General features: G+C 53.9%; 1 protein-coding gene across 1 annotated transcript in view; it reads right to left on the reverse strand.

Moving 5' to 3' along the window:
• Window positions 1-14,633, reverse strand: part of LOC102443662 (cytochrome P450 2J2-like) — a 31,831-nt gene extending 17,198 nt beyond the window's left edge. The window contains exons 1-2 of the mRNA XM_075936105.1: window positions 10,092-14,633; window positions 7,488-7,650 (exon numbers count right to left, since the gene is read on the reverse strand). Of these exons, the coding sequence (XP_075792220.1) occupies window positions 7,488-7,650; window positions 10,092-10,301 (373 nt within the window). The 5' untranslated portion in view covers window positions 10,302-14,633. The remainder of the gene's footprint in view (window positions 1-7,487; window positions 7,651-10,091) is intronic.
• Window positions 14,634-15,085: the final 452 nt, after the last annotated feature.

The following is a 15,085-nucleotide window of genomic DNA, read 5'->3' on the forward strand; positions in this document are numbered from 1 at the left end:
ATAAAAGAGTCTCCCAGGAGGTAGTACCTTAGGGTATGTCTACACTACAGCGCTAATTCGAACTAACTTAGTTCGAATTAATTAATTCGAACTAAGCTAATTCGAACTAACGCATCTAGAACTAAAAACTAGTTCGAATTAGCGTTTTGCTAATTCGAACTAGCGCGTCCAAACTGATTGGACGCAGGGGCGCATTTAAGGGCGGCTGAAACTGATTCTGGCAGGGCATCAGGTCAGTAGTTGCGTTGTATGGCTGCTGTCTGAGGCTATCTGAGGCTCGTGCTTAAAGAGACCCCCCCGGACAGCCGGTTCTCAGCTTTTCCTGCTTGCTTGCCAACCTCGCCGAGGGACAGCAAAGCATTGGTCTCTGTGCCCGTCTGTGTCAGTGCTTCCCTTCGGGGCCGCCGCCGCCGCAGGTGGCAACATGGAGCCAGAGCTCGCCCTGCACCTTCTGGTGCACTTTCTGGACTTGCTGCTGCAAGCCTGCCAGCAATGGCTCGAGGATGCCTGGCACCACCTGGTGCACGTCAGCCCCCTGCCTCTCCACCTGGCCGCCCTGGGGGCCGTGGAGGAGCCACGGCGGCGCCCCGGCACCGGCGTGCCCCACCGCATCTGGTGTCTGGACACCAGCAGCGACTGGTGGGACCGCATCGTCCTGGAGCGCTGGGAAGACTGACAGTGGACCCAGAACTTCAGGATGAGGAGGGACACCTTCCTGGAGCTCTGCGGGCTCGCCCCTGCTCTGCACAGAAGGGACACTTGCATGAGGCCCGCCATCCCCCTCCAGAAGCGGGTGGCCATCGCCCTCTGGAAGCTCTCCACGCCGGACAGCTACCGATCCGTCGGGAACCAGTTCGGCGTGGGGAGATCCACCGTCGGAGCGGTGCTCATGCAGGTATGGCACTCGTCGGCCACTGCGCCGGGGTGGGGAGGGAGCTGCAAGGAGGGGATGGGCCGCCCCAGGGACAAAGGGGGGCCAGGAGGAGGCAAAAGTGCCCCGCACCAGAGGGGTCTGTCTGTCCTGGCCATACTACACGCCGCCAGGGGGGTTGCTTCCAGGAGTGGGGCGCGGGGCACTGGCAGGGCACGAACGCTCCCAGCCACCCGGGCGCACCATTGATTTGCGCTTTGCTGTGTCTCTCCGCAGGTGGTCAAGGCCATCAACCGGGTGCTGCTCCGCAGGGTGGTCCGCCTCGCCGACCCGGACGCCGTCATCCAGGGATTCGGCGCCCTCGGCTTCCCCAACTGCGGGGGGCCATCGACGGGATGCACATCCCCATCCATGCCCCGGAACACCAGGCGTCCCGTTACGTGAACCACAAGGGGTACTTCTTCATCCTTCTGCAGGCCGTGTGTGACCACCGGGGACAGTTCACGGACATTAATGTGGGCTGGTCCGGCAAAGCACACAACGCCCGGGTGTACCGCAATTCCTCTGTGTGCCAGCGGCTGCAGGACGGGACCTTCTTCCCCGACCGCCACATCAGGGTCGGGGATGTGGACATGCCCGTGTGCCTGGTGGGGGATGCCACTTACCCACTGCAGCCGTGGCTGATGAAGCCCTACACGGGGCACCTCAATCCCTCCCGCCAGGCCTTCAAGGCCAGGCTGACCAGGGCCCGCATCGTGGTGGAGGGGGCCTTTGGATGCCTCCTCACCCGTCTGGACCTGGCCAAGCACAACATCCCTCCCGTGGTGGTGGCATGTTGTGTGCTCCACAATTTATGTGAGAGAAAGGGGGAGGCTTTCCTGCCAGCCTGGATGGCTGAGGCTGACCACATGGCTGGACACTACGGTCAGCCCCGCACCACCGCCGTCCGGGAAGCCCAGCGGGGGGCCGTCCGGATCCGGGAATCCCTGCGGGAGAGCTTCCTGGTGGAGGAGGAGGACTGACCTCTCCCTGCATGCCCCCCTGGGGCCTTCTTCCACCCTACCCCCTTCCCCTTTCCCCTTCCTACCTACTGTCAAATAAAGACACCTGTTTTTCAAACAAAAACGTCTTTTTATTTAACATAACTGGGGTGGGGGGAGGGAGGAATGAGGTTGGGAGAGGGGAGGGGGAAACCTGGGATGAGGAAGCTAAAAGGGGAGGGAAGGGAGGAAGGGAAAGGAAAGCTCCGGGGTGGGGGTCCAGCTGCCTCTCCTGTCTCGCAACACTGCGGATCCGGGGGCGTTGGTGGGGAATGGTTGTGGAGGGTGGGGCAGGAGGGACGGGGGGTGTGGAGGAAGCAGGAGCGGGAGCAGGGGGAGCAGGAGCAGGAACCGGAGCAGGAGGAATTGGGAAGCGGTCGAGCAGGCTCTGGAGGTGGCCTCGCAGGGCACGGCCCTGCTCCTCCAGTGCCTCCAAGCTCCTCCGGCGCAGCCTCAGGTCCTCCTGGACCCAGTGGTCCTGGATGCGGAGCTGGTGCTCCGGAAACCGGAGGTGCCACCTCTGGTAGTCCTCTTGGTTCCTGGCTCTCCTGCTGGCCCGGGTGCGGGTGGCTGCTGCAGGTGGGGTGGTGCGCCCTGCAGTCCCAGGTGCTGCGGCTGTGGTGAAACAAGAACAGCGGTCAATTACCCCAGGGGCCCAGGTGTGTGAAACCCAGCCCCCCTCTGCAAAGCCAGGGCCCCTGCAGGATCCCCAGCTGCTGCTCCGTGGTGGGCAAGGCCCAGGCACACGGTCCCTGGGCTCCCTCTTGCCCCAGCCCCCCGTACACATAAGGGGAGCATGATGGTACTCACATGTGGACGCCTCCCCGGCCTTGGACGACACAGGCGAGCGGCTCTGTGGGGTGCCTCGGGTGTCCTGGGTCCTGGGCAGGCTGCCGGCAGGCTACTGGCTCTCGGAGCCCTCCTCCTCCTCCTCGGTGTCTGAGAGCGGTCCCTCTGCCCCAGGGTCTATCACCTCCCAGGGGGCAGGGACGGCATGAGCCCCCAGGATGCGGTCCAGAGCCTGGAAGTGGGGGCACGCCTCCGGGTCGGCCCCTGGCAGGCAGGCCCGGGAGTAGGACTGCCGCAAGTCCTTAATTTTACAGCGCACCTGCTCCCGGCTGCGCTGGTGGCCCCTGGCGGTCAGGCTGGCAACCATGCAGCCATACACTGCCGCGTTCCTGTGGCTAGTGCGGAGATCGTGGACATTGGAGGCTTCCCCCCAAACCTCGATGAGGTCCACGATCTCCGCACTAGACCACGCGGGTGCCTGCCTCTTGTGGCCCCGGGCAGTCACCTGGGAGCCGCCAGGCTGGTCCCGGGAAGAGGGGGAAGGCTGGGTGGAATCGGGTGGCTGGCTCATGGGGTGTCAGCTGCTGGGTGTGCTGGCACGGGTGCTGGCAGCCTTGCAACTGGCACAAACCCCCTAGCCAGCCCGTGCCCCTTTAAGGGCTCCGGGGCCGGGAGGGGGGCAGTAGAGTTTCCCTGGTGTTGGCCAGAGTGGCCACCAGGGAAAGCTGGGATGGGCTAGCCTCCCATTAGTTCAAATTAAGGGGCTACACACCCCTTAATTCAAACTAGTAAGTTCGAACTAGGCTTAATCCTCGTGGAATGAGGTTTACCTAGTTCGAACTAAGCGCCTATGAAAGTTAGTTCGAACTAACATCCGTTAGTTCGAACTAACTTTGTAGTGTAGACATACCCCCACTGACAGAGACCAGAAACTTCAGGATCTCTACCAAGCATTTATAAACCTCAACTACCCACCCGGAGAAACAAAAAAGCAAGTTGAAAGAGCCAGACGAATACCTAGAAACCATCTACTTCAAGACAGACCCAAGAAAACCAACAATAGAACACCACTTGTCATCACCTACAGCCCCCAACTTAAACCTGTCCAACACATTATCAATAAACTACAGCCTATATTGGAACAGGATACTAAACTCCAAGAGGCTCTGGGAGACAGACCCATAGTCTCCTATAGTCAACTACCTAACCTCAAGACGATTCTTACCAACAACCACAGGACATACCACACTAATACCAACCCTGGTACCTTCCCTTACAACAAACCCCATTGCCAGCTTTGTCCACATATTCACTCTGCTGATACCATTATTGGGCCTAACCAAGTGAGTTATAAGATCAAGAATACATATTCCTGCGCATCCAGAAATATAATTTATGCTATCATGTGCCGAAAGTGTCCGTCTGCTTTGTATATTGGACAAACGTCTCAGACACTTCGCCAAAGGATCAATGCCCACAAAACAGATATTAGACAGGATCACAAAGAAAAAACAGTTTCTTGCCATTTCAACCAGAAAGGACACTGTCTCAACGACTTAATTACCTGTATCCTGCTTCAGAAGCCTTTTAAATCTGCACTTGAAAGAGAATCCTCTGAACTGTCATTCATGCTAAAATTCGACACTCTATGCATGGGTCTCAACAAAGACTCTGGGTATCTTACCCATTACATATATAGCTTCCCCAATTATCACCTCTAATACCATTAGCTCACAGACATTTACCTTTCCTCACCTCTAATACCATTAGCTCAGAGACATTTCCCCCCCCCCCCCGCATCCCCCTTCTGTATATGGTTGTGACTATTTTCTTCCACTATTTGATCTGAGGAAGTGGGTCTGGCCTGCGAAAGCTCATCATCTAATAAACCATCTTGTTAGTCTTTAAAGTACTACATAGTCCTGTAGTTTGTTTCTGGTGAATGCAGGTCTGTTTGCAGCCCGAGTCGAGGAGGGCTGCCACCCCTGGCATTTTCCCTTGGGCCGGGACACAAATTCCGCCGGCTTAATAGGAAGAATGTAGGTCTCTGCCTGGCAGAGCTGCCTATAGCTGTAGCCCTCTTCCAGGCAGCCCCCTTTCTGGAATCAGCTTGGAGGTGGCAGCTCACTGCCCTGGCTTTCTGCTAGGAGGGGTCCGGCCCACAGCATTGCCCTGGACTTGGGCACCATAGAAGGCGTGGGGCCGCGGGCTCTGGGCCTGGGTGTTGGGGTACGAGATCCCAGGCCCGTAAGGTCTTTGGTAGCCAGACAGTCCATCTCCCTGGTGCAAATCTCAGGATTGCTTTCAGGCCCCCTTCTCAGGAGCTGAACAGATCCAGCGGGGCTGGATGGTTGTCCAGCCAGTCCCAATGGTGGCCCTTTGGGTTGAGACCAGGGGCCAGTCAGCTGCTGGAGATCCTGCCGTCAGAGCTCCTGGAGCTGCTGGAGCTGGATGCCCAGCTGCTGTACCAGTTTCTGTCTCCAGGTCCTGCAGAGACTCCTCTTTAGTGCAGGTAGTCCGGCATGGATCACTTTGGGGTGCACCTTCCTCCGCTGCCGCCGAGGGCTCCGATATGACCGGCTGCTCTTTTTTATTCACCCGGGGGGGGGGGGGGGGTCTTCTGCGAGACCTTTCAGAGCTTCTGGAATTCTACCAGGAACTCCTCCAGACCTGGAAGCTGTTCTCGGCAGCAAGGTCCATTGAGGCCTCAGAAGGAATAGACCTCCTCGCGGAGCCCCTGCTCCACAATCCAGCCTTGTGTGTGCAGGTGGCAGAGTCTCCTTCGGTGTGCTCGAGGCTGATTCTGGCAGAAACCACCAAGGTCAGAGACCTCCTGGACTACAATGGGGGGGACTGGGTGGATCCTCGAGCGCTCACTCAGTGCATGGGGCTCTCCATCCCTCCACTCCCCCTGTGGCTACTCCAGGAGGTGAAGGCGATTTTGTCGTGGCCTGCTCTTGACTTCCTGCAGCGAGCCCTGCGAGAAGGTACGCCCCGCCCCTCCCTTCCTGCAAACCATCCATCTATCGTTATCGGGCCCCTGTTCTGCGGGCCCCCCTGGCCATCCCATCCCTGGACTCCAAGATGGCTGCAAGATTTGTAGCTGGTCAGCTTCCGAGCCGCGCCAAGAGAACAATCTATAGACGCTTGTGCTCCACACTCTGCATTTCCTCACCCTCGTGTCTCTCCCTGACATCAAATGGTGGGACTATTTAAGACCTGTGGAGGGTGGGGAACCTCGATGCACCAGCGTATATTCCACCCTAATTCCGCAGCCCATCGGGGACATCAGTTGGAGGCTCCTTCAAAGAGCTGTGAGCATGGGCGTGTACTTGATGTGATTCAGCCCTAACCCAGATACCTGCCCCTTTTGTGGCATGTGTATCTGGAATGTGCCAGGTTGCAGAACCTGTTCCGGCTCCTCCAGAAACTCTTACTGAGGTTCTGGCTGCACTTCTGCCCACTCCTCTTCATATTTTTATTTATGCACATCCCATCCCTCAAAGTCGCGGGACCTCCTTGTCAACCTTCTCCTGGCCCTGGCAAAAGCCGCCATCTACACCACCAGGAGGAGGATGTTGGATGAGAGGGTGCTCTGCAACTGTGGGGCCTACTTTCGTTCCTCCTTGATTTCACGCAACCGGGCAGAGTTCACTGGCTCCATCGACAACTTTGAGGAGCAGGGGGCACTGTCCAAGGTTCTTTGCTCAGTGTTCCCATCTGGTTCCCTTGTTTTGATATTGTGACCAGCACCTCTCACCCTTTAGTCATTATTTGTCCCCAGTGACCAGTTGAACTTGGATCCAGTCATCCCTCCTACAAGGCTTCCCATGTTTTCAAATAGTGCCCCACTACAGAGACATGAGAACATGTGTAAATATTTGCAAAATCGAGTCAAGTTATTAAGGCCCAGATTCTCAAAGGTATTTAGGTGTCTAACTCCAATTGATTCCTCTAGTAGTCAGGCACTGGGATAGGGTGTATAAACCTTGCACTGGTATAACAGGGGTTAACTTTTCTCTCTTGGCTGAGGAGGCCACACCCCCTCAGCTCCACTGGGCATGCTCCAGCTGGAGAAAGGATATAAAAGGCAGCAGAACAGCTCAGTCTGGGCTGATGAGGAAGGAAGTGTCCTCTTGACTCTTGTGGGAGAGCTGCCCTCAGTGCAGGATGTGGAGTCTAGACAGCCGGAGATGGACCCCTACACACAGACTTGAGATGCCACAGAGAAGGGAGTTACTGTGGAGACCCAGAAATAGTGAACTGCAAAGAGTCGGGTAGAAGGTGACCAGGGAAACTTGGTGATGAAGAACTAGAGACAAGCTCAGTGAGGTTTGGTAGGAAACCTGCCTTGGGTTCAGAATCTGGTGGAGAGGGCAGGCATGATTCCCACCCTGTCACCTCAAAACTTGTGGCCTTGCTTACTAACACTATTGACTCTGGGCTCTATGCTGCACTGTCCTGATGGCAGGGGTCCATATGATTGACTCTGGCTGCCCTTATTGCAGGCATCGTATCACTGACTTAGACAACAGGGCCATGCAGCCCCGAGACTGGGGGCATCCCTAGAGAGGCAAGCACAGGCTATAACGCAGCCTGATCCCAACCCCAAAAGAGTGACTGGCATATCAACCCTGTGATAGACACCTAAACACCTTTGAGGATCTGGTCCTAAGATATTACCGTAGCACGGACTTCAGTTCATACACATAAAGTGTAACCCATTTGCAGAATCAGGGCCTTCATTTTCAGAAACGGTGAGTGAGAAATAATGGAAGAAAACTCACCAAATGTCTTGAAGAATTCATGGATAGCCGGAATTTGTGGTCGATCAAGAAAGTCATCGCCCTGATGGACAAGCACTTCCTTCACCAGTTGGAATCCATTTACAAAAACAAGTGTCATGCTACCCATCTGCGTGCTGAAAATGTTGCCATATTTTTCAGCAAGCTGGAAAAATTAGAGCATGTGCATTAATTCATGTATATTTTGTATGATAACCCGAACTAGAGCTCAGGTGATGACTTCTTACTTTTATTATTGTACTGCTACTCCTACTAATTTGTATTACAATAGCAAGGAAGGGCCTGCCTGTTCAAGCATGATTCAAAAGCCAGCCCGAGAGAGCTCACAATAGGACAGAACAGGGGAATGAAGCATAGAAATTAAAATCTTTATAGATATGGGGAGGGGAATGAGACAACAGTAAAATAAGCATATCTAAGGACAATGACTGCCCTGTGGTGTTTCCTATGGGATGTCAACATAAAACAGGCCTGCCTGTAAATAAAATAAATTAATAATAATGTTTCAACTGAAGAAATGGGTCAGAGCCACGAAAGCTCATGATACCATCTACATGTTTTGTCTTTAAGTTGGTACTAGACTATACATTGTTTTTTAAGAGGTTTTTTTTTTTTTTTTTTTTTTTTTTAAGAAATAATAGCTATTGACAATTGGCCTACTCTGTGGTAAGCAGAGCAGACATGTTCCTGACTGGTCGCATTATAGACTGCAGATACTTTGTTCCGATATAGTGAAAAAACTCAAACATACTGGTTTAAACAAAACACCCTCTAGTTCCGTCAGAAGCCTACACCCACCTCACAATACACTACCTAGCTCCCTGGGGCACTCAGAGGGTGTGGCTGAAAGCTGCACAAAACAAATTGCTGACTTCCACAGAGTTTATGTGAAGGGAACCCATCCTAGTGCTTGAAAGGAGATGACATTCACAAATAATGTTCTAAACTCCTTTAGGCTTCATAATTTACTTTGTAACTCTGATTACTTCACCTCTCCATCACATCCTTCCTCACTTGCCAGCGCGGTTCTACCTCTGGCCCAACTCCCTATGTGCCTTACAAGTTTTTACTGACTCTTAATTATTGGGAAACTCATTCAAAGCCATGTAAGTAAATTACTACAAGCTGTTTTGCATTGTCACTGAAGACTCCTTGTCATTCTTGCAAGCTCCTGCCCCATCTAGTTCCTTGTGAAATCCTCCAACCCTGATGAGCACCAACCTCATACCGTACACGGATCCCTTCCAAGTCTCAGTCTGCCCTATACTTAGTTACTTTTTATGAGCCTCTTTTCACATGGTAAATGTTTACGGGCCTGCTCATCAAAGTGCCCAACCTTCTGCACACAGTGCAAGCCTCCTGTATAGTCACAACTCCCCACTGACTGCCTCCTAACCACTGAGCACTGTCTCCGCTGCATTTCCTTCTCCCTCCCCACTCCGTCTATCAGAGGCAGAAGCGCAGGGGATGGAGGAGAGGGAGAGGAAAAGGGAGGCTTCTGCGAAGCAGGCTCTGCCCATGGTGGGCCGAGCTCCCCACTGGGACACCCAGCAGGCTGAGACTCCTGGATCCAGCATGAGGAAGCCGAGCCCAGTCCCGGCTCACACTGGCACCAGGAGCAAACCCTGCTGTTGCTCTGCAGTTTAAATGTATAGGAGCCCACCCGGCTCTTACTACAAATCAACTGCAGAGCTGCTGAGTGGGATGAGCTCCCAGACCTGGTACAAGCCAGGACTAAACGCCTTCCTCCGTCGAGTAATCACGTCGTTGATAAAAATTCTGAGGACTACGTGATTAATTAAATACCCACCCATGGAAAGGAATCCACAACTGGGGCCCTCACCTTCTGCACATGACAGAGGGAAAAGGAGCATGACCAGAGGTGTCCCCGTGCTCTGGTGATCCTGGATAGCTGGCGTCTGGAACTGCACATGGGACAGCTAGGAGCTGGTGCAATTCAGAACATCTAGAATGGGCTCTCATTTAGGACAAGGGCTAGCGTGGCACCAGGAGAACCCTGAGGCCCTGGCAGTGTACAAAGCTGCTGCCATGAGCTGTGCCAAACATTCCTCAGGCACAGCTGAGGGCCTGACCCAGGGCCAGGCTAAGGGGTGGGCAAGACCGGTAGCTGCCCAGAGCGCTAAACGATGGGTGGCGCCTGATGGCAGACGTAAGGGGCGTGCGTCATCTCTTATAGCTGCCATCAGGTGCCATACACCCAGCTACCACAAAGCTGCCCCCCCGCCCACTCCCGCGGCGCCGGCCTCCAGCGCCTTTCCCCCCACGGCCACTGGGCCCTGCACAGCTAGGCACTGCACACCAGCAGTGGTGAGCGGGCCGCGCTGAGCAGCGTATGCACCATGCACCCCGGCGATGGGCCCTGGGATGTGCGCCAATGGCTAGGTCGGGCAGAGCATGCGCCGTGCGCACCGGGGGAAGGCCTCAGGGGTGGGCCCGTGCACGCAATGTGCTCCCTGTTGTGGCACCGCGTGCCTGGGCCCGAGGTGCCAAAATGGCTCGGGCCGGCCATGTCTCCAGCACTCTTGCAGACAGCACTCCCTGTGCTTGCTCCCCTCCCCCGCTTACCTTCTCAATGGCGATAAGAGGCCGTTTGACATCCATGTGGAGTAGGTTGCCCAGGAAGGGCAGGATCAAAGGTCCCGGAGGGAAATTCCTCGGTCGTCTCCTTTTCATGACATCAGAAATCAGCAGGAACAGGCCCAAGAACACGGCCAGTGTCTGAAAGGGCACAATCTGCCAGAGCCACAGTAACCCAGGGGCAGCCTGCAGCGACATCTTCCTTAGCCAGCTGTGCACCTGCAGCTGAAAGAGGGAAGTGTGACGGGGCAGAGGGAAACCCGGTTGCAGCGGGCACAGCCCCACCCTCCTGCTGCTGGTGCCAAAGGAGGACAAAGGTTAGAAGCCAGATGAAAACAACTTGAAACAGATACACAAGAGCTTCCCATGCCAGAGTCTTAACCCAGAAACTCTGCTAGGCCCCCCCATTGTGGTTCCTTAAACTCATCAGCAAAGATCTGTCAAATTTTTCCTCATTTCTCATTTTCACCCAGCTGTTTAAAAAAAACCATTTACAGATTCTCTCCTCCCCCTTTCTTTATCGTGAAAAATATCGAATAGAACCAGATTGTCTACAAATCCAGTAGTCAGGAATGCAAAAGATCTTCTTCCAGTATGTTTTGAAAACACCGTTCTCATCTCCCCCATTCTCTATTACAAGAGTGGGCATCACTTTTGGCGGGGGCCACTCCTAGATGTTGCAAAGTGGTCAAGGGCTTCATTTATCTGTGGGGGTGTAGGATGAGGTTGGGTGCAGAAGGGCACATAGAGTAAGGGACTGGGGTGCCGGAGAGAGTGTGAGATCTGAGAGGGAGTTTGGATGAAGAGGGGTTGTGACCTGGGTCGGGGGATTGGTGTGTAGGGTCAGGGAGGGAGTCTGGATGCAGGAGAGAATCTGGCCTGGGGAAGAGGTATAGGAGGGGATATGGTCTGTGAGGGAGTTGTGACCTGGGGCAGGGAGGTGCAGAGGGTTTGGATGGTGACCTGGGTGTAACCAGACATGAATCCCATCTTGGTTTCTGACCCCCCCCCCCCCCAAGAGCAAGAGAAAGGCAGTCAGCCTTTGATGCCCTGGGAACGCAGGTGTGCTGCCTGTCCCTGACTCTACCATAAACAGAAACCAGACAGTAAATGGGTTAGCTACCGACCCAGGGCCTCCCGCCGTCCTGATGGCTAGTACCAGTAATTGACACGCCTGCACTGTCTCAGGAGAGGAATCTTCGCCCATCACATACCAGAGGTGCCCACTGTCTGCATTTTCCCAGGTGTGAATTATGCTTTGCACCCTTCGTGGGAAACTTGGTGTTCAAAACCATTTTTCCTAATTGGCCACTTGAGACCAGAAAGAAGCCTACATGACCCAAGGGGTATAAAGAGGGGCTTAGTAGCCCACCCCATTTGTGCTCCAATCATCTATACCTGCTGGCAGATATTGATTGTCTCCTGAGGTCTGTGGGACGCCCAACCTCGCCCTACTTCTTTCCGAGGGATTGAGAGGCAGACACTGGCCACGCCATGTCTGGAATGCAGGGGTGAGAATATATACCTGCTAGGTGTCTATTTTGCATGCATTTAATAAGAGCTCAGAGAACCAAAAGGGTTTCATGGTACCTGTAAGTGACTTATTAGTGTAATTTTTGTCCTGTCCTTTGTAGTAGCTGTGTTATCTGTAACACAGTAGTAGCATTTAACTAAGTTTACCCTGTAACAATAAAATAGTAACTGTTTAAGCTTTAACCTGACTCCTTCAGTTGCTGTAACAGAACCAAGCACAATTTAAAAGAACTTCAGCTGGTCATAAGGGACAGGTATAGGGAGAGCTTGAGTGTTGGATCGTGTCGCTTCCAGGGGACAGATCCGTTGGGGCATCTCTCAGCTTCTCCAGGCTGCACGCTGCAAAGGGATCGTGTATCCGATCAGTAAAAATCTGAGGTGTAATAAGCTCTCCCTATGAACTTGTCAGGGTGCCCGTCAACCTCCTCCAGGTTGCCTGCTGCGAAGGGACCCCGGTCTCAGCAGTTGAAGTCTCGGGTGTATAACACACACACACACACACACCACTCACTGCCCTGACCGTCGGCTGACACTGGGGCAGGGAGTTGAAGTGCAGGAGGCTCGGGATCCCTGAGGAGGCTTTGGCTGGGAGGAACTTACCTATGCGTCTGCTGGCCAGCAGCCCTGCAGCACACCCAAGGCAGGCTGGGCTCCCTGCCTGATGCAGCCCCAGACCACTTGAAACTGCAGGCAGCTCCCTCCATGTGACTCCAAGCCCCAAGAGAGGGAGAGAGGTTTCTGCTTACCCCATCCCCTCGGCCAATCTCTCAAATCCTTTTGGCTGGTTGTTCCCAATTTATAGAAGCTGAGGATTGGGCTGGGGGTGGGGCGATCACATGAAGCTTCCCCCTCCCTCCAGAAGACAGAGCCACATGGAGTAGGAATGTGAACAACTACTCAACTACTCGACCAGTTGCTTCCCCCACCCCTTGCTGCCTCTATCATTAAGAGGCAGCCAGGGGGTGGGAAAGAGGAGGGGAAGCTTCAAAGCAGCAGCGTCACATGGAACCCGGGGTCTGATGCTTTCAAACACCATGTGGAGCCCAAATCCATGGCTGGGCCCGGGCTGCATGCGGCGTTTCAAAGTGGCAACGCTGCATGGAGCCCAGGGTCAGCTGGGTACTCCCCTGCTGATTCTGGGCTCCCTGTGGCTCTGTTGCTTTGAAATGCCCTGAGGAGTACAAGGTCATTCAGGGACTGGTTAAGTACCCAGCTCGCCCCATGTTCCACGAAGCACTTTTGCCAGTGAAGTGTAGCAATAGCCCTTGGTCTGTTGCTACACTTAAAAGGTGTAGGCGCCCTTATTCACTAATCAAATAGTCGATGCAAATTGCATCGACTATTCAAATAGCCAAATAATCTAAATGTAACATCCCTAACACAGAGCAGTCCTCCGCTTAAAACAGCAGCTGCCGTGTGACTGAGGGTCCCTGCAGAATGGTCTGCGAACCCGATCCGGTGACGTGGCGGGATGGAAGCGGCCTGTGAGATGCATCTTGCTCAACCATGGACTAAAGTGTGGGCTTCACAGAGGGACTGAGGATGAGAGTGTTGAGGTGTGGGAGGAGGCTCTTGCTTTGGAGGTATCAGGGCTAGGGCATGAGGGCTTACATGGACCGGCTCTTGGTCAGTGGTGCAGGGGGGTTGCTAAGGCAGACCTCCCGCCACTCCTGGCTGCCAAGCTGCAAGATGCCAGCGCCAGCCATGCTTCTGTCAGCTGCCAGCCCTCCTGGCACTGGGTTCCTGACACTGGGGCTGTCTGGTCCAGAAACATCCGTGGTCCTTCTGGACCACGGATGTTGCCAGACAAGAGTCTCAGTTCAGGGATACACTTGTGTAAACTAACTAAAATAAGGCAAATGTGCTGAGAAAATGGTAATAGAACAGCCATTCGGAGACTGTGTTGAAATGTTCTGGTGGGCTGTGTGAGACCACTGAGGCCATAAGTTACCCCATTGCCGGGTAGGGTGTTACAGCTGTCACAGCTAATTTGACCTTCAAGTCAGCAGATTGTCTGGATAGAATGAGGACTGTCCCCACCTACTTTGGTGCCCTGTGCCACATCTGTCCCCACATTCCTCAAGGGGACATCCACTGTGTGTGGTGGGGGGAAGGGGTGCTGCTTTCACGGAAGTGAAAATACCGGACTCTCTGGGACAATACCGGACACCTGGCAACCCTACACACACTCAGCAACCAGGCCCAGCCTGCCCACGCCCTTCCCCACTTACCTGGTTCTGCAGGGGAGCAGTCTGGTCCAGAGCAGGGAGAGAAAATGGCCGCTGGTATCCTGGTAGGAGAGGCAGAGACCAGCCTCTTTTCTTGAAGGGGCCATGCAGGGTTTTTTACATTTTTTATTTATTTTTTATTTATTTATTTTGCTTAGACTCATAGACTCATAGACTTTAAGGTCAGAAGGGACCATTATGATCATCTAGTCTGACCCCCTGCACAGCGCAGGCCACAGAATCTCGCCCACCCCTCTTAGAATAATCCTCTCACCTATGTCTCAGATATTGAAGCCTTCAAATACTTTGAAGGCCCCAACATGCAGAGAGTCCTTCAGCTGTGATCTGTGCCCAATGCTACAGAGGAAGGCGAAAAACCTCCAGGGCCTCTGCCAATCTACCCTGGAGGAAAAATCCTTCCTGACCCCAAATATGGCGATCAGCTAAACCCTGAGCATGTGGGTAAGACTCACCAGCCAGACACCCAGAAAGTTCCCTATAATGAATGGTCAATTAGTTACCAAGATCATGTTATTTCATCCAACCATCCCCTTATCATAGAATCATAGAACTGGAAGAGACCTCAGAAGGTCGTCAAGTCCAGCCCTCCACTCTAGGCAGGACCAATCCCATCTAAATCAACCCGGCCAGGGTTTTGTCAAGCCGAGACTTAAACACCTCTAGGGATGGAGACTCCACTACTTCCCTAGGTAACCCATTCCAATGCTTCACTACCCTCCTAGTAAAATAGTTTTTCCTAATATCCAATCTGGACCTCTCCCACCTCAACTTGAGACCATTGCTCCTTGTTCTGCCATCTGTCACTACTGAGAACAGCCTCTCTCCATCCTCTTTGGAACCTCCCTTCAGGAAGTTGAAGGCTGCTATCAAGTCCCCCCTTACTCTTCGCTTCTGCAGACTAAACAGACCCAAGTCCCTCAGCCTCTCCTCGTAGGTCATATGCTCCAGACCCCTAATCATTTTGGTTGCCCTCCGCTGGACCCTCTCCAATGCGTCCGCATCCTTTTTGTAGTGGGGGGCCCAGAACTGGACACAGTACTCCAGATGTGGCCTCACCAAAGCCGAATAAAGGGGAATAATGACATCTCTGGATCTGCTGGCAATGCTCCTCTTAATGCATCCTAATATGCCATTAGCCTTCTTGGCTACAAGGGCACACTGTTGACTCATATCTAGCTTCTCATCCACTGTAACCCCCAG

The sequence above is a fragment of the Pelodiscus sinensis genome, chromosome 9 (assembly GCF_049634645.1).
Source record: "Pelodiscus sinensis isolate JC-2024 chromosome 9, ASM4963464v1, whole genome shotgun sequence".
In the NCBI taxonomy this organism is placed as follows: Eukaryota; Metazoa; Chordata; order Testudines; family Trionychidae; genus Pelodiscus; species Pelodiscus sinensis.